Source organism: Squalius cephalus (genome assembly GCF_949319135.1).
Source record: "Squalius cephalus genome assembly, chromosome: 5".
NCBI classification, from domain to species: Eukaryota; Metazoa; Chordata; class Actinopteri; order Cypriniformes; family Leuciscidae; genus Squalius; species Squalius cephalus.
Window position 1 is genome coordinate 18,992,774 of NC_137126.1, and position 20,570 is coordinate 19,013,343.

Genomic DNA, 20,570 nt, shown 5'->3' on the forward strand with positions numbered 1-20,570 from the left:
GACTAGTGTGTCTTAAACAGTTTCCTAATGTAGATGAAAGGCCAGTGTTTCACAGAAACCCTCTCCTCTGCTGCTTTCATCATCTGGCACTGTATCCACTGGCACATATTGCTAGTATTTTGCAAGAGTTGGGGTACATATAAAGATAAATGACATTTTGTAACCACTTGTGTTAGAGTCTCGGCCAGTTTTGACTGAAAGGAAGACATTGGACATATTATATTTTCTTTTAATATTGCGTTTGGTCGCTACTTTGTGAGCCCAAGTTTTTGGAGTTTTGTAAATATTTTTTTTTTGGTCATTTTAAGACTCTGCAATGTCTGCCGATGAATGTATGCCACCGAGTGATTCCAAGGAAATTCCTGTCTCTGGAAATGGGTATGTAGACTTAATCAATGAAATATGGAATTTCTTATGTTATCATGACAGAAGTCTCATTTGTCTTTCTTCTTAGTTCTGTTAAAACTGAGGAATATCAGACTGTAGCACTCCATGACTCCAAAAACCATCCAAATGGAAATTGTTCAATCTCTGTAAAGAGTAACACAGGTACAGTCTTCACATGAATATTCCCAAAATGTTTACATATTGAAAATCCAACTGTTTTGCATACATTCTGAGGAATATTAATTTCCCACCAGTCATGTTCTACTTGCTGGCAGATATACAGAAGATTATTTACACATAGATTCTTGTGAAAATGACAAATCACTTTGTTTCTGAATGTCACTTTGTTAACAGATCTAGGTCAGTGTATTGTAGAAATCACACACACACACACACACAATATTTTTGAGGGATGCACGATAAATCCACCACATCGGTATCGGCCAATATATGTTCATTTTTTAATGTAGTCATTATCGTCCCGATAAGAAGGCCGATATATTAAAGCCGATAAATAGTGGATTATTTCCTTCAGCTGAAACACTTCAGATGCACACTGTTCTTCATGATGGTTTTGAAATATGATTTGAATCACTTCAAAAAAGGAAAATGCAGTTAAAGTCGACATGAAATCAAAATTGACCCTATTTACTTTGTTAGCGCATATTACTAGTCTTGTGGTGAACAATTAATCTGTGCCAGTTAATATACAGAAAAAAATTGTTTGCCGTGGTAATCTTTAATCAAAATCTGAAAAGTTACTTCCGGTCTGGAATGGCGTTCCTTTTCTGATGATGTCAGTTTGACGGCTTGGGTTGGGAAACGCTTAACCACTCCCCTCAAATCGTTAGTCTGCTATGAGCAGAGATTGAGAGGAGGAGCGCTAAGTAAAACCCTGCCCTCTGTTCAATATTCCCTTTCACTTGGAAATACGTCACAACACTGGAGAAAAGTCGTTTGCAACTTCCGGTTCACGCGGACTTTAAGTGCAACATGCGCAGTCATTTCTGCATATGTCATATCGGCTACGTAAAATTATAATGAGAACATTATAATTGTGTGCTTGGGACATGGATTTTAATGGTGAGACTTTTGTTTTTGTAATCAGGCTCTCAGAAATTATCTAAAAATTTAGGTTTAGATTTATCGGCCAATATATCGGTTATCAGAATCGGCCAAAATTTTCATATCAGTGAATCCCTTACAAATTTGTACCCAGAAGCGAGTTAAACCTGACAAAAACTCCTCTTGGGTGTGTCCTCATTTGTAAAAACAGCATAAAAAACAGCATACAGCAAAAAAAAAATTTAATTGTAAATATGCAGAAAGTTTTCTGTTAGGTTACAGTATTTATAACTAGCTGCATATTAAAACAATAGAAATCTTTGCAAGTCCCCATAGCCTAGTAAATGTGTGTGTGATTTTATAATAATATTAATAAATATCTAAATAAAACATTTAACAATAATAATAATTATTCAAATAATAATAACCACATTTAACTTATCAATGTAGCTGCAGCAGATATGCAGATTTGTAGCTCACAACATGTAAATGCACTAGTTAAAAATAGAAATAGATTTTTTTTTTTTAACCAGTTGTGAAACCTGATTGGTGAGAAACACACACCATATCCTGCCAGTAACCTGACCTACTTCTTCACTCTTGTTAAGCTGTCAGTTCATCTTTGTTTTTCTGAATGTGTGATAGGAGACGAGGGCAGGTTCTTGGATGGACTGATCTGTTCTCGCTTAGACAGCATACAGAAGCTTTATCCATAAACATAAGATTCCTTTCAGAAGCACTTTTAATATATGGTCATGTCTCCTGTGTGTCCCTGCTGTCCTGCTCATAAAGACGATGAACCGGCTATACCATTGAAGGCTGAAGATGTGCGTCTCGCTCCAGCCGAGGAGCTGTGGAGCACAGCCAGAGACGAGGCTGTCAAACTGAGGATGAACGCTTCAGAACTCAGCTCAGAACCTCCCATGACGGTCCATCAGATGTTCATGGCTACAGTGCAGAAGTACGGAGACTCTCCCGCCCTCCGTGCGAAGAAAGATGGAGCATGGGTCACCCTGACCTATAAGGAGTACTATCAACATTCAAGAGCGGCAGCCAAAAGCTTTCTGAAGGTAAGGGTTCACATCTTTTTTTATTCTTTGAAAATTCATTTCAAATGTTTTTCAGAAACACTGTATGAAAAGAACTGGGTAACACTTTACAATAAGGTTCATTAGTTAACTTTAGTTAACTACATTAGTTAGCATGAACTTATAATGAACTGCACTTATACAGCATTTATTAATCTTTGTTAATGTTACTAATATTTACTAGTACTTTATTCAAATCTTGTTAACATTAGCTCATGCACTGTGAACTAACATGAACAAACAATGAACAGCTGTATTTTTTATTAACTAACGTTAACAAAGATGAACAAATACAGTAACAATGTATTGCTCAGGGTTTGTTCATGTTAGTTAATACATTAACTAAGTAAGGGATAATGTATAGCGAGGCGGTTGTTATAGCGAATAAACAACCCCGACAGGCTGAACGGGTCTTGAATCAGCCTGAAGGGGTTGTTATTTGCTATAACAACCGCCTCGCTATACATTATCCCGCTTATTACATGGCTACCTACAAAATAAATAAATAATTTGACACAAATAATTGATTTTTAAAGGAGTTTATTGATTTAAAAACGATTGTATTGCTTCCGCTAAAGAAAATAGTCCGTTCCGCGTCCATAGCAACGCTCTGTTTTTCATGGCAACGGTCTGTTATAATTCCCAGCGGTCTGTTATCAAGAAATAACAGACCGCATTCTACATTGGAATTCAGCCAAGCCATGTAATAATGTTAAATAATGAAAATTATTAAAAGTTTATCTAGCATATTTGTTTTTGAAAGTCCCTTTGAAGTTTGAATGATATATCCTAGCTATCATTTGTGTAATAATCAAAATATTGCATTAAGGCATTAAGGAGTCAAAGCTTTTACAACTCGAGTTTCATTGTTGTGTCAAAGCTCTAAACAACACAAGGTGATGAATTGCTTTTGCATATACTGAGTCGCTGTGCTCTTTGTGTACTCTAGCTTGGCCTGGAGCGATTCCATGGTGTCGGTATTCTGGGCTTCAATTCTCCTGAATGGTTTATAGCAGATGTCGGATGTATCCTAGCAGGGTATTGACTGTTCATCTGTTAAAATTTAATCTTCTCAAAGTTAGACAATGAGGAAAAGACTTGAGAATAAGTGATTATGGAATGTAGGATCAGATAAAGTAGCTGTGTGAACATACAGTACATCTTGTTTTGTCACAGGGGACTGGCCACTGGCATCTACACCACCAACTCTCCAGAGGCCTGCCAGTATGTTGCTGATAATTCTGAAGCTAATGTTCTGGTGGTTGAAAACAACAAGCAACTGATCAAAATCCTCCAGGTAATTTCAAAATGAACAGTATTTTATCATTTAGTGGATGCTTTTATCAAATTACGAATGTACGGAGCCCTGGGAGGCACCTGACTGTAGGAGAAAAAAAAAAAAAAGAGTCCCACAAATCTGTGGCCATAGTTTTGCAATTCGTCCCCTCAGTTTATAAACCATACTTACAGATTCTTAAATTGTTCCCTTGGTTTAACAAATCGGTGCGATTTGTTAAACCAAGGGAACAATTTAAGAATCTGTTAATTAAACGTACCCATGATTTTCCGATCTGTGCGCTCAGATTTGTAAACCGTACCTTCGGTTTTTCAATCCGTACCCAAATTATCATAATTTTTTGAGCCCACAGTTTTGCAGGTTTTGAACATAAGTGGTGCATTACAAAGTTTCAGAACTGCTCAAAAATGTATAAGCTAACACAGAGATAGTATTCTTTTTAACAAAAGAGTAAGTGCATTAACAGTTATTAGTTAAGCTTTATGAAATAATTCAGATAGAATTGGAAGGATATAAATAATAACTATATACAACTTAGTTTACCAAGTTAATAATTTCACTAAAAAATTTGATTCATTATTAGACCCATCTTATCTAGAGAGTGTGTAACAATGAGTTAAAAGCAGATTAATCATTTATTCATTACACCACCTTTAAAAAAACCCACTAAATCGAAATACTTCCTTCAAACATAATCCTTATTATGAACAAGAATGTTCATGGGATCTTATAAAAATAATCTTTTCAAAAAATGTAACATAGTTTTATTTCCTGCTTGAAGTACAATAACCTGTTAGTCTGAAAGTTCTTATATATGAGTCCTTTGTAACATTTTACAAAAAGGTTCTGAACGTTAAAGGAATAGTTCACTTCAAAATGAAAATTCTGTCATCATTACTCACCCTCAAGCTATTTCAAACCTGTATGAATTTCTTTCTTCTGCTGAACACAAAAGAAGATATTTTTGAAGAATGTCGGTAACCAAACAGTTGATGGACACCATTGACTGACAGGGAAAAAAACTATGCAAGTCAATGGGGCTCATCAACTGTCTGGTTACCAACATTCTTCAAAAATATCTTCTTTTGTGTTCATACAGGTTTGAAACAATTTGAGGGTGAGTAAATGATGAACTAATCTTTTAACATTTTATAATTCACTAGCTAAGTAAGGGATAATCAATGGCTAGCTGTACATTAAACAATTTTTAATGCACAACGTGAATCATTACAAATTCTTTGCAGTTTTTTGCCTCCACGACGCGCATTACAATCGTTTAATGGACAGCTAGATGTGAATTATCCCTTACTTAATGCACTTCCAGCCAATTAGAATCGAGTATTCAGACAGACCATGGTATAACATTAAATAATTATGAACAATGCTTTTGCAGCATTAATAATCTTGACTAATGTAAATTTTTACATACAGGCCCAGTTTTCACAGACAGGTCTTATATAAAGCCAGGATTAGGGCATTTAAGTAGCTTTTATAAATGTGCCTTTGGGGAAAAAAACATTACTGGTGTGCATCTTGAGACGAAACAATGGAACTGACATATTTTAAGATATATCTGTGCAAGTTGCTTTCAGTTAAAACAACTCAAACTTGCAGTTTAGTCTGGGACTAGGCTTAAGTCTCGTCTGTGAAACTGGGGAATTAATTCTCCCCATGTAAAGTATTAATGTTAATGTAATTTGAACAAATAACAATAAATAGTGTAGTGTGTCAATAGTTTATATATGTATATCTAGTTGCAGCAAACGTTATTTAGAAACAAAAGAAACAGGAGAAAACCAACACAAACCAGAACATCTATCACAAAACATGCATAGACAACGACTGACGAAACTGAACTGAAAACACAGGCTTAAGTATACTGGAAAAGATGGGAATTCAACATGCGACAGGTGAGCATAATCAATTAACAAATCAGAAACCATGGAAACAAACTAGCAGAGGAAACAATGGAAACAAATGACACAGGAACTAAACTTATGAACAGAAACCAAAACTAAACATAATATACTGAATCTTCTCATAAAATACTAATACATTTTCTTTCACTGTCATTATAGGTGAGGGATCAGCTGCCACATTTGAAGGCTATTGTTCAGTACAAGGGTGAACTGGAGCAGAAGTTACCAAACTTATATACAGTAAGTTTTTGCCAAATAATACAATAAAACTGTCAAATGGTTTTCTGTACAAAACATACAAATGCAAGCTGGAGGTCCACTGATAATTACAGATATGTATATATAGTCGTGGAAAGTGAATGTAAACAAGCAAAACGTTCCATCATGTCTACTAAGCAAATAATTAAACAGTGCTATATTTGAATATATACATGAATTTGATGTTCTCTCAGTGGGCTGAATTTATGAAGTTGGGAGAGAATGTCCCTGATGCTGAGCTGGATGCGCTGATCGACAGTCAAAAGGCCAATGAGTGCTGCACATTAATATACACCTCAGGCACCACAGGGAATCCCAAAGGGGTCATGCTCAGCCATGATAATGTGAGTACCACGTATAGTGTCACATAAAGTGTCTAGTTCAGCACTTACTTCAATGCCAAATGTAATTAGTCACAGATAAACAGTGTAATTCTTCTCATTTTGATGGATAAGTAGTGTTGTTCCTTAAATTCATCTCTCCTCTGTCCAGATCACATGGACAGCCAATTCAGCAGGTCGCATGGTCCGGCTGAAGATGGCTGAGGAGGAAGTGGTGAGCTACTTGCCCCTGAGTCACGTGGCAGCCCAAGTCCAAGACATGTGGATCTGCATGAGGTTTGCCGCCGTAACCAATTTCGCCGAGCCAGATGCCCTGAAGGTTAAAGTCTTAAGTTGCTTACATTATTTACTTATGGAAAAAATATATTTGTCTAGATTTAAATGTATTCGTTCTGCAGACACTTCTGTAGAAACGAGGAAACACAAATGAATAACTGGCAGCGTCTTGGTTAAACAATACAGGGCTCCCTGGCCAACACGCTGAGAGAGGTGCGTCCCACGGGCTTCTTGGGAGTTCCCAGAGTGTGGGAAAAAATGCAAGAAGCAATGAAAGCCGCAGGTGCGAAGTCATCCGTCATGAAGAAGAAGATTGCCGACTGGGCAAAGGGAATCGGACTTCAAGCAAGCTATAATGCCATGAATGGGTGAGTTTTTAAAAGAACCACAAATTAATTTATAGATTGAATTATTTGAAAGAAACCCGAAGCTCATGTTATTTCTCTGCAGTGATTCTTCAGTGCCTTGGGGCTTCACCTTGGCCAATCATCTGGTTTTCAAGAATGTGCTCAAAGCTCTGGGTCTTGACCGCTGTAGAGCCTTTTTCACCGGTGCAGCTCCCATCACCAAAGACACACTGGAGTACTTCATGAGCCTTCACATTCCTATCTTTGAGCTGTACGGCATGAGTGAGAGCACTGGACCTCACACCATCTCCTGTGCGGAGGGTTATCGCATTATGAGGTCAGAGGCATGATGTGCCGTGTATATATATATTAACATATAAGATGTTGTTATACTCACTTCATGTTGCTCCAAACCTGTGTGCTGGTATTATTTCTATTTTCTTATGAAAAAAAAAATGCAAACACTTTATTTCAGGGTATTATATTTATACCTATTACATGTACTTACTATAGGGTTAGGGTTAGAAATAAATACTGAGTAATATTAATGAACTACGTGTACTTACTCTGCTATGTTTTATACTTTAGTATTTGTTTACTTTTCTCATGTACAGCACTTTGGTCAGTCTTACATGTGCTTTAAAAATAAATAAACTGAAACTATAGGGTTAGGGTTTAGTTTAGGTTTAGTTACAGTACTTAATTATACATACTTTACTGTTATTACCACAGTAAGTACACATAATATGTATAACTATGTCACCTTAAAATAAACACCAGAATATGTCGTGCTATTTAATTGTTTTCGTAATTACAGTGGTCCTATTAACTAAGTGGAGACTTAAGCTACATTAAAAAGAAAACAGGTTTAGAACAACTTAAGGGTGAGTAAATGATTGCAGAATGTACATTTTTGGGTGAACTATCCCTTTAAAATTTGTGACAAAATATACATCCAAGATTAAAAAGTTATGAAATAGGCCTACAAGTTGTAAAACAAAACAATTTTTTTAATTATTTTAAAATGTAGACAAAACATTTACTGGTTCAGGCTTTATAGAACATGTCCATGATTAATGTGATAAACTCAACCTGTGTGAGCTTGACTTCAAACATCGACTACTGGTTAAAAGTCACTGGATACTTCTAAAAAAAACATGATGACAATTGCTGATGACAATCGTATGTGACATATGTTTTTTTTCTTCCTCCAGCTGTGGTAAGGTGTTGACAGGCTGCAAAACCAAGTTAGACAAACCAGATAGTGATGGGAATGGTGAGATCTGTTTCTGGGGAAGGCATGTGTTCATGGGATACCTGAACATGCCAGACAAGACTGAGGAGGCACTGGATGCAGAAGGGTGGCTCCACTCAGGAGACCTGGGCAAACATGACAGCAATGACTTCCTGTTCATCACTGGCCGAATAAAAGGTAGAAATACACATTTGGAGACATTTCACATTTGTACATTTAGGGTGCAACAGTGCCTGTACACTTTTTCATCGGCCTTGGTTCCATAAGTACTTTTCCCATGGATTTTTTAAAAAGTCTTCATGAAAGAGTTATATGAACCAAACCGACCAGCTTCAAGGTGAATCAAAAAAGTATTTGAAAATTTGACAAAAAGGCAAGGTACAAGACTGTGAACTTAATGGCTTAAATGAGGGAAAGGACTGCAATTTAATAATGCATTGCAAATTACATAATCTTGATGCAGTCTTGCCGCAGATTTCTTTGCAGAATCATGGGTAATTTAGTTTTTCACTTGGCATTTTGCTGTTAAACACAATTATATAAAAAAAGTGGACTGATGATCTCAACAATATCGTATACCATCGATTGAGTAACAAATACATAGCTCGCAAAAGGTCTGTCTTTAAATGTCTATGAGTTATCATTAAAAATCATTTCCCCCTATGGAAATCTTTTTTTTCTCCATGCCGAAAATTATCAGAAAATTATCATATCAATTAGATAAATACATATAGAATTATATACTTTAACATTGATTTGTATCTAATTACCTTGCTTTTGCAGAATTAATCATTACTGCCGGTGGAGAAAATATACCACCCGTCCCTACTGAGGACGCCCTAAAGGAGGAGGTGTCAATCATCAGCAATATCATGTTGGTTGGAGACAAAAAGAAGTTCCTTGCTATGCTCCTTACACTCAAAGTAAGTCTATTTTTACTTAGTGGGACCATTAAATGTGCACATTTTACCAAATGTTTACATTTATACCAGCCACTATAAGAGAGTATTTGCTAAAGCACCATTTTCAAAATGTATATTTTCTTATTTTTAGTGTAACATTGATGACAATGGAGACCCCACAGATGAACTGACACCACTGGCGGTGGAGTATTGTCGGCAGCTCGGTGTAACTGCCAGCAAAGTCTCAGAGATCATTAGCAAAAAAGAGCCAGCCATTTACAAAGCCATCCAGGAGGGCGTAGATCGCGTGAATGCCAAAGCGACATCCAATGCCCAGAGAGTCCAGAAGTGGACCCTCCTTCCACGAGACTTCTCCATATCTGGAGGAGAACTTGGTGAGTGTTATCATTTCTTTATAAAGACAAGAATATAAAATAGATGAAGTGAAGTGAAGATAGTGCAGAAGTACTTTTATCTGTCAGCTTGCATGTCATGCAAGTCTCACATGTTTTGATGAAATGGCTTTACGTGACACACTGAACATGCTTGCCTAACTGCATTCTTGAGTGCATAATTACCGAGAGGAATGTAAACAGACTGATGGATTTACTGGATGTGAAGTGAGCTCAAGTTTTTTCTTCTTCTCAGGTCCAACCATGAAGCTCAAAAGGCCTGTCGTCAGTAAAATGTATCAAGAAGAAATCAACCAATTTTATGGTGAATAACAGAAGAACCCAAATGAAACTGTGGGAATTAAACGCAAGACTACACTGGATCATATTCTTTTGCCATTGTTCAGTAATTTGTATTTTGCTCACTCCAATAGGCCTCAGTCAAACTTTACACCATTTTATACCAATACATCATTACCTTCTATAAATGGTCAATTAATCCGTTTTCAAATCTATCTATTGTCATTATAGCTGGTTATGTATATTCTGTACAATGTATGAAATTGGAGTTGATTGTATGTGATATTACTGTGCGCATTACTGTTAATCTAGGATCTGTGAAGAAGTTCAGTCAAAATGTTTAGAAACAGGCTTAGATTGAGTGATATGTACAAGGATAATATTGTTGCTTGCACGCAGAGTGTTGTTGGTACGTCAAACAGTTACAGTGTAACTGTAAAGATACAGATGTGTGATGAATGTTTGTCTTCTTAATATTGTTCAAATTTCACCCAGCACATTTAATATTTATGAGAGTGGAGGCTGTCAGCATATGTTGAAATATAAGTGAATAATATATTGGAACTCAATAAGTATTTGTTTAGTTCCTTTTATGAATGTAATTTTTTCTTTGTGTACATTTCTTAAAATGGGAGTGTAACCAGTGAGCAGGTGCAGGGAAAACTGCTGATATGTTTGTGTTTGTGTTTGCTTATGTGCTTGTGTTCTGAAACAACACAAAAGTCTCTCTGATAAGGTCTCAAACTAAAAGCACATTGTGGTTTAAGTCCACCCCGCCCCCCCAGTTATTGTTCATATTGTGTTCGTGAACCAGTTTTGAGGTAATGCAGAAACACAAGAAGGGTTTATCAAGAAACATCATCTCTCTAAAAAAAAAAAAGAGTCATCTTTTGTTCACTTCTTCTTTTTTTTGTTCACGGTTTCATTGAAACTGATGTGTTGTGTGTTTTGCATTTCCATTTGTTGGAGGTTCTGGTGTTACATGCAACTTTAGACCCCAATTAACTACTATAATTATGTAATTATTAAGTTAGTATAGCTCAGAGGTTAGATTTTAGGATACTTTGACATCTAAAGTAATTTTACTGCTTAGTCATTGTTCTGACTAGTTATTAAGAGCACGTATGTATGTATGACACTCTTACTTTTATATATAACATGCATATGGAGATACTTAAAAAAAAAAAAAAAAAAACTTGTGAATCATCAAAGTTTCTTTAAAAAGCTTAAGATGCGTCAGTGCATCATTTTCAGCCATAGAAAGGACCCATCCTATACAGAGGCACATGGCAAAAAAAAAAAAAAGCATCAAGCACTTTTTTAAGCTAATCTCTTTTTCTTTTTGTGCATGTCAAAGTAAAAAATTTTAAACGGTTTTTAATACTCTTTCAAAATATAATTATTCAAATATTCTTAATAATACAGCCTGTCCTGGTTGATAAAATAAAATCTGAACAATGTGCTGCAAAACAAGACTTGGCAATGGGATTGTGCATTAGTAATCATTTTTTCTCAATATGTTCATATTTTTATTTGAAATGTGAATCATTCACTTGTCCCCCAATGATTTAATGTACTCCTTCAACAATACGCATAAATCCTCTTTCCTAACACTAGTTATTGCTCTTCTGATTAACAAACATGATATCTGTCCATTCAGAACAAAGTCCTCAGATCACAATCAGAACATTAATCAAAGGAAGTCATCAGTTCAACTTGCAAAAGCTCACCAGTAATAAAAGTGCAAGAAATGAACAATTTTCATTCACTATCTCTGTTGACATAAAAAAACTGCACTTTGATAAGTATAAAGTAAAAATATATCACTAGAACTCTAGCAACAACTATTCTCGCTGTCATTTCATCCATCAGACCCATCTGGCTCTGGAACAATCTAGAAAGTGTCCTTACGGGTTGCCTTTGGCTCTTGCAACATAGACAGACTTGTGTTGGTTTTGGATTTGACCTTTATTTAGAAAATATCAATTTACTGGGTGAAATCTTACTACACAAGTCTTAAAGAGACAGTGCACCCCAAAATGTAAATTCTGTCTCCCCCTAATGTCGTTTAAAATTTGTTTTCTTTTTCGGAACACAAAAGAAAATCTTTAGCACTAATGTTCAGGCTGTTCTTTTGTTAGAATGTTTTAATGATAAAGTATGAGCTTTGTAAGTCCTTTGGCCCTTACTTTAACAATAATAAGGCAGCTATCAGCTTATAACACAATACAGAACATACCAACATGTATTTCCAGGCTATAGACTCTCTGACACACTGACATCAGCCTTTCACCACAGAAACGGTTTATTGTGAACAGTGCAACACTGCGCTCATGTGGTCATGAGACACTCGGTCACACCAATTGCGTAACAAATGTCACTTACTATCTCTAGCAGACTGAATATTAGAGGACAGTTTAATTCATTAATTTGCTCAACAACAAACAACCAAAACAAAAATCGTTTCACAAAGCATTCACTTCCAAAACTTATAGATTTCTGTGTCTATGCTGAACTCCTTGAACGGCGAAGAGCCAATTAGTGTTTGGCAGGAACAAACTTCAGGTACTCTCTAAAGATATTTTGCTATTAGTTAGTGTTTACTTTGTCTAAACCAGAGATACATTTTTACATTTCCATACATAAATCAAAGGTTTTAAATCACTTACGACTATATGTTAAATAGCAGGTCAGTGTGCTTTATTTAACATATGTTAAATAACATATGTACCAATATAGCCAATATTTTAACCTGAACATCCAAGTAGTCATAGTGTATAAATAGCTGTATAAAATCTATTTAAAATGTAAAATCTGTAGGCATATGTGTACTGTATAAAACCAAGAGAAATTGAATACATCAATGAACATAAAATATGCAAAAAAAAAAAAAAAAGTGAAAAAAAGAAAAGAATTTTGCCTAAAACATTTGTATACCATTAAAATATGTTTTTTTATTATTATATAATGGTGTTTTAAAGTAGTTTTAAAGAATTGAAAAAATTGCTTACAATATTAAGACAGGGATTAATGTTTTATGTTACACATAATGCACACAAATGTCTAAAATTATAGACTGATAATGATTAGAAATGAACAAATGTTGCCTTGATAAAAAATATGGCCTTTCACATTTAATTTCACAATTCATATACAGTATTTTAGAGAAGACAAAAGTGCATGCAGCTTATTGTCATTTCTTTGCTCTCCATTTTTACCCCTGGAATTTCATGTTAAATCCAATTTACATCACAAAATGCATTTTCTACAAGGTTTTATGAATTACATTTTCTTGTAATTCTGCCAACCTTTCTTTGGCATTAAGAAACACATTTTAAAATTAAAATAAGCATCATATACAGTGCCAATATTGGCACCCTTGGTAAATATGAGCAAAGGCAGCTGCATGTGAGAATAAATCTGCATTTATCCTTTTGATCTTTCATTCAAAAAATACACAACATTCTAACCTTTCATTGAAGTAAAACAATAGGGGGAAAATCTCATTATGAAATAAATGTTTTTCTCTTGTTCACGTTGAGCAAGCAAAGTGCAAACTCATTTGGTGATGATAGCAACAGCTTTCTTCATCCAGGCATTGTTATTGAGTAGAGAGAGCATGAAACGAGCCACATCTCCTCTTGACACAGATTGGCCGATTGGCATACCATTTTCATCAGGGACATAATAACCTTCATGTGTGAGGAACTCATTGGCTTTGAAAAGAATGAGAAAAATTACCACAAATTTAACAAAATACAAAAATGCAATTTGTGATAATCTAATAGCTTTGCAGCAAAGGCAAATTTGTCAATAAGCATTTTAACAGTGGTGGACAAAGTAAACACATCAAGTACTTGAGTAAAAGTACAGATACTCTAATAAACGATTAGTCCTTTTCAATTTTATAAAAGTACTTGATTTTGATGTACTTAAGTATTAAAAGAAAGGATCTGAACCAGATCATAAAATAGCAGAATTAATACAAAACATCACCAAACAAATAAAAACATGATTAATGGTCCCGTTCTTTGTGATCCCATGTTTCAAATTTTAGTTAGTGTGTAATGTTGTTGTTAGAATATAAATAATATCTGTAAAATTATAAAGCTCAAAGTTCAATGCCAAGCAAGATATTTTATTTAACAGAAGTCGCCTACAGCGAACGGCTCGTTTGGACTACATCCCTCTACTTCCTTCTTTAATGACGTCAGTAGAACAGTTTTTTGACTAACCTCCGCCCACAGGAATGCTCCCTCAACTCTACCGAAATTCGTTTATGTACTTGCGCACTTCTTATAACTTACTGTGTTTACTCAGCTCTTACGGTGATTTTCTGAAGTAAAACTGACGCTTCATCTTTTCTGTGATGTACAATAAACTTTATTAAACTCATCAGTATATGTTTGATCATCATTCAGACAGCAGACTTGTAGGCTATTAATAAATAATGGATACATACAAGCAGATGACAAATACGTTATAATAACCGTAATTAAACTACTAAACTATACCTGTTTCATCTCTATACTGCACTCTGACTCTGTAGGCATTATTGTCCGACTCGAAATGAACACCGTTACTGAGAGTTTCTGATATTATCATCATTCCGTGAGATGAAATTGTCCTGAGAGACTGAGCGTGAGCTCATGAGGCTCCGCCCCCCGTGCCGTCCAGCAGCAGCTCATTTGCATTTAAAGGGCACACACTAAAACAGCGCGTTTTTCTGAGCCCCAAAAAATGACAATTTAAACATGCTGTAAAAAATGATCTGTTGGGTATTTTGAACTGAAACTTCACATACACACTCTGGAGACATCAAAGACTTATTTTACATCTTGTGAAAAGGGGCATAACACGGGACCTCTAAAACCAAACTAAAGGTGTTATCGAGTTAAGCATGAGAAAGAAAAAAAAATAAATTAAGAGATGATTTAAATGTAGACAACGTAGGGGATGATCTGATTGAAAAAGATATGGTAAGGTAAGTTTAAGGAAAAAGGTATGTTCTATTTAATATTTGGCAGTCAACAAATCATGAATTCAAAGAGTAGACTACGGCCTGTACAAATGTGACGTTGACGCATCCAACGTGAGTGAAATGCCCGTCCTCAGCTGTCAAGTCACCATATAAGTCGCAGGCATTAGCTTTTGGATCTCAGGAGATTTTCCAAGGATGTGTCACCAACCTTTATGATAAGTGTTATGATGAATGGCAGGTAATGCGTTTCAGCAAGTGCATGCCTCTGTGTCAGCATTATCTGACACCTGAGGACACACACGACTTGCGCGTTATTATAAAGAGTTTCTCTATGAAGAGGCTCATATCACGTCTGTCCTCGCTGAATGTAAGGGAATACGTGGCAGTGGGTCAAGCCAAGGCGCTTTTTTATTTGAGTGCTTAGTCACAGCCGATCAGGCAGTCATTCCCCTCAGCATGGCATAGTGGGTATTTGTTCCCCATTGCGTCTTATCAGACGCAGTGTGAGTTCCTATTCGAAAGGGAACATCTCTGTTACAAATGTAACCCTGGTTCCCTGAGAAGGGGAACGAGACACTGGCATGTCTCAGGCTTGCCTGCTTACGCCTCCTTCAGACGAAGAAGTTGATTAAGTGTACTACAGGCACCCTCATGGTCGCACCAGGAGTGACATGGACATGGATCATGGACACCGGCCAATGACATTGTTGCATTTAAATACGTGCTTCAGACACCGGTCACGTTGATGACGTTTCCCATAGCGTCTTGTCAGACACAGTGTCTCGTTCCCCTTCTTAGGGAACCAGGGTTACGTTTGTAACAGAGACGTTTTGCGTTATGAAAATGTGCACCTTGATTTCATTCATTAAATGATCACTAAACTTCTGCCATGAAAACACTGCTTGTTTGATACAATTATTTTTTAGAAATTCTTAATTTTATATTTTAGGAAACCAAATAGGGGTATTAGTCTGGAAACACAATTTTTTCCTTTTTCTGTTTTCTTTTTTCCATACTTATCCAGAACTGGAAGTTACTCAAATCAAATTCCATACTTTTCCATACTCCTACTGCGTAGGACCCCTGTAGTTCACAAACAACTGACAGTCATGCCATGAATACGATTTTCATTTACAATAATAAATCCTAAAATTCAGCATTAGTAAGCTCCGAGGATCTCAAGTTCTTGGCTCATTTTGAGTCAGACTTGTGAATTCAGTGAATTGTTAAAGGACAATTCCGGTATTTAACACTTTATTTTGTCTATTTTGTAGTTTGTTTTGGATGAACAAGAGTGGTGGACAAAGACATTTTGACAATGGTTCCAGTCTCGACTTTTTGACTATTTTAGAATTGCCCATGACCGCTTTAGAATGGGAGTCTATGGCCATGCACAAACATGCCCTTAAAACAACCCTTAACATTAGTTTTCAAAACTGTGCAGCTCACCGAGTGGTTAGTGGTGTTCGTTCATTTGAATCAGTGAGTTGTGGCAATCGGATTGGTCCAATTGACGAATGATTTGTTCATTGCGATTTGCAAACCGATTTAACAGGTTAATTAAAAAGACACCGCTCTCGCATCTCAGAGCGGGTGATAATTTCTTTAGTTCAAAGTAACGAGGAATTTTTATGAAATGTAGTGATGTAAAATTTTCCCTAAATAAAAATACTACATTTTTACATGTAGTCCGTCACTACATTTTACCTGTTATTTAAAGGGGAACTATGCCGTTTTTTTTTTTTTTTAGCTTTATTTACCTTAACTGAACAGCTTCAGAGTCATTGGAATGGTTATATGACTTTTTTCAGGTTGAATGGTGGCTGTCTCGCTTCCCCCTAGCGCATGTTCTACATTGCAATCTACATTGTTAAAAGCGCTATATAAATAAAGATGACTTGACATGTGAGCTGAAAAACCTCACTTCAACTTTGAGGGAGATGGAGAAGGATGGGAGGGGGGAGAGTCGCCAACAAGTTTTTACAACAACGTTGTCAAATATCTATTCCAAAGCTGTAGGGGGAGCTCTATAGAGCATACTGCATAGCGCCGCTTAAAAGTAACAACAATCGAAGAAAATGCATAAATTTATTATATTTTAATTCATATCATATTTGTTTTATTTATAAATCCCACCTGTTGTTGGTGTGTTCTTGAGGCCAGGGGGCCGGACAACAGTCCAGTTGATGTCATCAGTCTGCTTAAGAAAGTTTTCCATTTCATACATGTTGTTCAGAACGCTTCTAATCATGGGAAGCAACATGAAGCGGATGAGTAAGGAAGAATTGGAGCCTGAGTTAGCTGTGAAGAGTGTCATAACAGTCCAATTACTATACCAGATACTCAGATACAAAATACTCTGTTAGGTAAAGAATAGGAGTGTAACGATACCCTCATGTCACGATTCGATACATATCACGATACTGAACTGACGATACGATATTATTGCGATACTCCAAGACATATAGTGAAAGGTTAACGAAAAATGTACTGTTGATTAAAATGCTAAAATTTGGTATTACATTGTGGGTGGAAATGAATAGGCTTGGACTTGGTGCTGGTAACCCAATGCACAGGACAATAGCGACACCAGAATAAAAATATTCATGTTTCTGAAGCTGAAAACAGAATTATTTTAGATGAATATGCTTGCACTCTTTCACTGACTAGATATATTTAAAATAATGCAAGTCACTTTTTACTGGTAACATAAGACAGTTGGTATTATTAGAACCCACAAATATTCCCCCATTGCATTATTATGCATTATATTCAACATTATATATAGTACTTTAATGTAGTACTGACACTAAAACTCTGTAAACTTTATTTTTATAACTATACAAAACAGATTGCCACCATCCACGATACATATTGTTGAATTTTTGTATTGTGATATATTGTGACATGATATAATGTTACACCCCTAATAAAGAACCTTCAGATTCATGCACCTGCAAATAATAACAGCACTTACGGTCAGTGTACCATGAGGTCATGGTGATGATTCGATTCACTTTGGCATCACGCATAGCATTTAATGCTGCCGTCATAGACTGGGTGTAGCCAGTGATTCCATAAAAAAATGAGATTGGAAAGCCAAGACAGGACAACACAGCATCCTGGCCTTTGAAATGCGGTTTCAGGCTGTCTTCAGAAAAAATGTCTCCCTCAACCACCTATCACATGAGGGCATGCAATTAAACAAGGTTACATGGTTATGAGGTTGCACGCTAGTTGTAACTACAAAGTGGTCACTGAAAATCTACTCTTGAACACATGAAGTATTATCTACACTGGCGGCTTGGTGTAAATCATATCCTTATTTGCTGTGTCTGGATAACTGTCCATAAAATACTTTCTGCACAAAAATGTGGGGCAAGCCAATCATGTGATGATATCAACCCATAAATCGATCACATTCATTTTTTATGCCACCCTTGTGATGTTATGCTGAATTGTAGACTCAAAAACTCATGCAAAACAAACATCTGCATGTAGGTTATGCATTAAAAAGTTCACCTTTGCACCTTGGTGACTTAGAAGTCCTTACTTTTATTAAAATTATAAACTAAAAAGTCCTTTCAACATTAATCATTGAGCAAATTTGTGTCAACTAGGTAAGAAAGAAAATAAGAGGGAATAACTCAGACTATATACTCATACTTTATATAAATACATTATAAATGTAAGATACGCTTCAGTTTGTCATGAAGGACATTGCTAAATGAATTTAGTTGCATTTGAGATTGTGGATGTGCAGTCCAGTCCTTTACTTACACCTGAAAGCAATACATGAACAAATGTAATGTAAAATGAACTAATTCTTAATTTTCATCATGCCATTTAAAAAGTAATAACAATAATACCTTTTGAAATGAAACTCTGAAATTCTTAAATGTTTATCCTACTATTTACCTTGAGGTTCTCGTGTGTTACAGTCAGTTTTCCCGGGTTTCTGACGACAGCTGTGACGGAGTGTCCTTGCTGAAGAGCCTGATTCACCAGCTGCTGTCCGGTTTGACCAGTCGCTCCAAGTACAGCAATCTTCATGTTTAATCAAGACAAAACCTTTTATTCCTGCTAAAAGAAAATGAGTCAAATTACCGCTGCTATAACACAGTAACACACGTTTATGCAACACACCAGAGAAGAGCTAAAATATGCATAGGTTATTGCGCAGAAGGTCGCGAAAAGATATTCTGCCTCTGATATAACCATTTGTTTTACAGTCTATGAATATATAACCTGCCTACTAAACCGCAGTCCAGAAATTACATTTATTATCGCAATTCTCCTCCTCAAGGACAACCACAACAACATAGCTCTGCGGACACAAAACTGAAAGTGTGTGTTTTAACCATAGAAATAGGTTTTAACCGAAGGAAATTATTTGTAAATCATAGGAAGAATTCGAGCATTACCAAATACAACACTGTTTAATAGCCTACCTGTCGTCAATGCACAAAGGAAACAACTAAATTCAGTGACATAATGTCATATAAGCGCAGTGTAATTGCTGTGATCGGCAGCGTGGGTGTGCAACGAGTGCAGTGTTTGCCGTAGTAGCCTAAGTTACAACATCGCAAAATAAAGCACATATCAGTAAATATATTCCTAACAATGACCAAACTCACTCCAAAATCGCTCCTCTTGATGGGGGTGGTAAAGCAACAGTAAAACACTTGGACCGACCGCGCACCCTGCTGTCAAACAGCAGCTGATATAACTTTCACCCTTGAGGACTTGAGTGCGCATGCGCATTGCGAGTACTCCACGCAAGAGTCCTGACATGTCCAAAAGCATGTTTTCCCAAAAAAGTAAAATAAATAAATAAATTATGCTGCAGTCATTGTAATATATGGCATTGGCATTGCAAATAAAAATGGCTTATTACCCTATCTTTAAAAAAAGAAAAAAAGAAGAAGAAGAAATACAGAAGCTGTCAAAAAAAATTAATATTATGGTATTAAAAATGTATTTATTAATAACAATTCATAATAACCTTACTTATTTCTATGGTGGGCAGTTAACCAGCATACGTTTTTTTTAAAACTGTTTTTGTTGTTGCTCCAAATAAAACTTTGTAAAAACTCTGATTCGCCTCGTGGCTGCTTGATTTGGTGTGGTGCATGGCTTCCTCAATGGATTGAATATGAATGGGAAAATACTTCTGGGACAAACGCCGCTAATAAAAACGTGGGCGGACACAATTAGAAGACGAATATGGCCCGTCTTCTCTGATATGGCGTATTTCTTGACGAAAGTTCAACTAATTTGAATTTGATTAAGTTACAGTATTTATTCCATAAGAATGCTACTCGTTTTGACACCATATGACGTATCGTTAAACAATTCACTAATTTGAAACGCCTCTTTCTTTTTTTAAAACATGAGTCAGCATGCAAGAAGCATAAAGTCTAAGTCATGTGAGTAGAAGTGCTGTTTACCGTCGCAGGCAATAATCTGTTTACCTTTCTGGCTATATGCCAGATCGAGCTTATTGATGTTTGCACATACGAGGAATTAGTTTTGGTGACAGAAGCTTCCACAGTACAAATAGATAGTGACAGGATAATAAATAATGAAAATAGAATAAGTAAATAGGAAATTTAATATTAAAAAAATAATAATTTGAATACACAATATGCAAAAATATGGGGTAGCCTATCCGTAACGTATACAAATGCCAGGAAATGCATTTCTGAACATCATGTGGACGTTTGTGCGTAATAAATACTGCGTTTCCTCAATCTGAGACC

At 36.0% G+C, this 20,570-nt stretch overlaps 2 protein-coding genes across 5 annotated transcripts; one reads left to right on the forward strand and one right to left on the reverse strand.

Annotated features, from left to right (window-relative positions):
- On the forward strand, window positions 1-11,348 carry LOC307159719 (long-chain-fatty-acid--CoA ligase ACSBG2-like). Its single transcript, XM_079873264.1, has 14 exons — window positions 1-378; window positions 455-549; window positions 2,245-2,522; window positions 3,490-3,578; window positions 3,717-3,837; window positions 5,916-5,996; window positions 6,209-6,358; window positions 6,507-6,674; window positions 6,818-6,999; window positions 7,082-7,315; window positions 8,193-8,410; window positions 9,017-9,156; window positions 9,287-9,530; window positions 9,784-11,348. Exons 1-14 carry the CDS (start codon window positions 317-319, stop codon window positions 9,858-9,860), a joined length of 2,139 nt encoding a protein of 712 aa, XP_079729390.1. The 5' UTR covers window positions 1-316; the 3' UTR covers window positions 9,861-11,348.
- Window positions 11,349-11,399: 51 nt separating this feature from the next.
- On the reverse strand, window positions 11,400-19,575 carry LOC307159720 (flavin reductase (NADPH)-like). Of its 4 annotated transcripts, none has more exons than XM_079873265.1 (5): window positions 19,446-19,575; window positions 18,727-18,888; window positions 17,786-17,987; window positions 16,945-17,109; window positions 11,400-13,543 (listed from the first exon to the last, which is right to left on the reverse strand). In XM_079873265.1, the coding sequence occupies exons 2-5, from the start codon at window positions 18,859-18,861 to the stop codon at window positions 13,386-13,388; spliced, it is 660 nt and encodes a 219-aa protein (XP_079729391.1). In that variant the 5' UTR covers window positions 18,862-18,888; window positions 19,446-19,575; the 3' UTR covers window positions 11,400-13,385. The 4 variants fall into 4 exon arrangements, with proteins under 4 accessions (XP_079729391.1, XP_079729392.1, XP_079729394.1 ...); XM_079873266.1 differs by having other exon boundaries at window positions 18,727-18,891; XM_079873268.1 differs by having other exon boundaries at window positions 18,727-18,891; window positions 19,260-19,519.
- Between the last annotated feature and the right edge of the window lie 995 nt (window positions 19,576-20,570).

What these genes read in the sequence shown, in the direction of transcription:
- LOC307159719 (XM_079873264.1), top strand. Translation starts at nt 317, where the DNA reads ATGTCTGCCGATGAATGTATGCCACCGAGTGATTCCAAGGAAATTCCT. An exon ending in AACTGATCAAAATCCTCCAG is followed by an intron (nt 3,838 to 5,915) that starts GTAATTTCAAAA and finishes CTGTCATTATAG; the next exon opens with GTGAGGGATCAGCTGCCACA. An exon ending in TCATGCTCAGCCATGATAAT is followed by an intron (nt 6,359 to 6,506) that starts GTGAGTACCACG and finishes TCCTCTGTCCAG; the next exon opens with ATCACATGGACAGCCAATTC.
- LOC307159720 (XM_079873265.1), bottom strand. Translation starts at nt 18,861, where the DNA reads ATGAAGATTGCTGTACTTGGAGCGACTGGTCAAACCGGACAGCAGCTG. An exon ending in GACCTCATGGTACACTGACC is followed by an intron (nt 17,110 to 17,785) that starts GTAAGTGCTGTT and finishes CACTCTTCACAG; the next exon opens with CTAACTCAGGCTCCAATTCT. An exon ending in CAAGAACACACCAACAACAG is followed by an intron (nt 13,544 to 16,944) that starts GTGGGATTTATA and finishes TTCTTTTCAAAG; the next exon opens with CCAATGAGTTCCTCACACAT.